Genomic DNA, 1,902 nt, shown 5'->3' on the forward strand with positions numbered 1-1,902 from the left:
ATTAGCATAGAGGCATTGTATTGCAAAGAAGAGCATAGGAGAACATCTGAGTTTTATACAAATTCGGAGTAAGATTCATGATCAAGGAATCTTATTGTTTATTCAATGGATAAGGCAGAAACAGGGTAATGATTTATTAATTGGTTGTTTTTTCTTTGATATTTTTGAAGTACGTAAAATGTCATCAATAAATACGAATCGGTATGTGTGACAGCTGAATTAGGTTTTACCAATACCTTATTGTTTCTGCCATGTTTGGAGCATGATTTAAATATCAGATTTATTATAAAATATCTTTATTTTTGTATTAAAAATAAATACAATATCATGAATATCTTTCACACTCTAAGGTGTCTTAGGCATAGGTGGGGGGAGGGGGGCCGTAGGCGGGGGGAGCGGGTTTGTAGGTGGGCTTGTAGGTGGGGGTGTACTCAGGGTACTGAGCCTCGCCCTCGTAGGTGACCTCAGCTACAAGACCGTCGCCGTTGTCCACGTAGTTGACGATCTGCTTGCGGCCGTCGGGGAGGTCGACGGTGTAGCTGCCCTCGGTCTTGTAGCCGTCGCGGGACTCAGTGTGGCCGAAGTTGGCGCCGGAGTAGCCGTCGGCGACGCCGTAGTTGTAGTTGTATTTGGGTGGGACCTGGAGAGATGAAAAATGAATGAGAAACGTTTCTCAGTAAGTATTCATGCCATTTTATAGAACCATCATCGTGGCCCACTATAGCCTGAACAATTGGGAAAGATGCATCATAATGACGGACTTGGTAAGGTCTTAGTAACAAGGCCATTAATGGTCGTCATAGAGCCTTATGGTTGCACAAATACTTACATCAGGGTATTCGGGCTCGTAGTGTGCAGGGGCGTGGTAGGCGGGTTCGGGGGCGTGGTAGGCGGGTGCAGGGGCGTGGTAGGCGGGTTCAGGGGCGTTGTAGGCGGGTGCGGGGGCGTGGTAGGCGGGTTCGGGAGCGTGGTAGGGTGCAGGTGTGTGGTAGGAAGGTGCAGGGGCGTAGGCAGGGGGAGGCGGGGGATAGACTGGGGCCTTGTCGCACAGAGCGACGACAGCCACGCAGGCGAGGACGACAACCTGTGGACAGTAGAATAAACTATAGCACGAAAGAAAACAAAAAGAGAATAAATAGGTAGATTGATAGGAGAAAAAGCAAGACAGAGACATAAAGACAGCAACTAATAAAACGAAGTAAGACACGACAATGGAAACCACACCTCTGCTTCTATATATATATACATACATACATACATATATATATATATATATATATATATATATAGAGAGAGAGAGAGAGAGAGAGAGAGAGAGAGAGAATTATACTGCTACAATTAAGGTCACTTTTTTCACTCTCCTTGTAAATTCCAACCACTACTGAAGTTAAATCAAGCAAGAAATTCACTTCTGTCTTAAAACGACCACAGCTTCAGTCTTGTTCTCAGTATGCAGGCAGATCCCGTACCTTGAGAGCCATGATTGATGAGTGTGTGATGGTCAGTGTGGTCGGACCTCTCTATTTATACCTGAATGGCTGTGTGTATCGGTACGTGTGTGTCAGTAAGAAGCCACAGAGAGAGGCCTTTCTCTCCTTTGAAGACTCCATGGTCATCCTTCAAGCTGGAGGGGGAGGGGGGGGAGGCACACTCTTGAATGGTGTACTAATTGGTTATAAACAATCTATTCAAATTGGTTTTCGATTTTTCTATACTTGTTTTCGTTGTATACATTGTTTATATTATATGCATGCACATATGTATGTACATGTATGTGTGTGTGTGTTTGAGTGTGTGTGTGTGTGTGTGTGTGTGTGCATATATACATCTGTCTATTTATCTGTCTACCTATATCTATCTGGCTACTTATCTATCTAAATTAGCAATCTATTTTTATATATG

The 1,902-nt window shown here is 44.0% G+C and overlaps 1 protein-coding gene across 1 annotated transcript; it reads right to left on the bottom strand.

Annotated features, from left to right (window-relative positions):
- Positions 1-279: 279 nt before the first annotated feature.
- Positions 280-1,481, bottom strand: LOC125039061 (cuticle protein 21-like). Its single transcript, XM_047632781.1, has 3 exons — positions 1,470-1,481; positions 830-1,084; positions 280-640 (listed from the first exon to the last, which is right to left on the bottom strand). The coding sequence occupies exons 1-3, from the start codon at positions 1,479-1,481 to the stop codon at positions 356-358; spliced, it is 552 nt and encodes a 183-aa protein (XP_047488737.1). The 3' UTR covers positions 280-355.
- Positions 1,482-1,902: the final 421 nt, after the last annotated feature.

This window comes from Penaeus chinensis, chromosome 26, assembly GCF_019202785.1.
Source record: "Penaeus chinensis breed Huanghai No. 1 chromosome 26, ASM1920278v2, whole genome shotgun sequence".
Classification (NCBI taxonomy): Eukaryota; Metazoa; Arthropoda; class Malacostraca; order Decapoda; family Penaeidae; genus Penaeus; species Penaeus chinensis.

Coding starts and splice junctions, on each gene's coding strand:
- LOC125039061 (XM_047632781.1), bottom strand. Junction 641..829: donor ACGAGCCCGAATACCCTGAT/GTAAGTATTTGT, acceptor TCATCTCTCCAG/GTCCCACCCAAATACAACTA.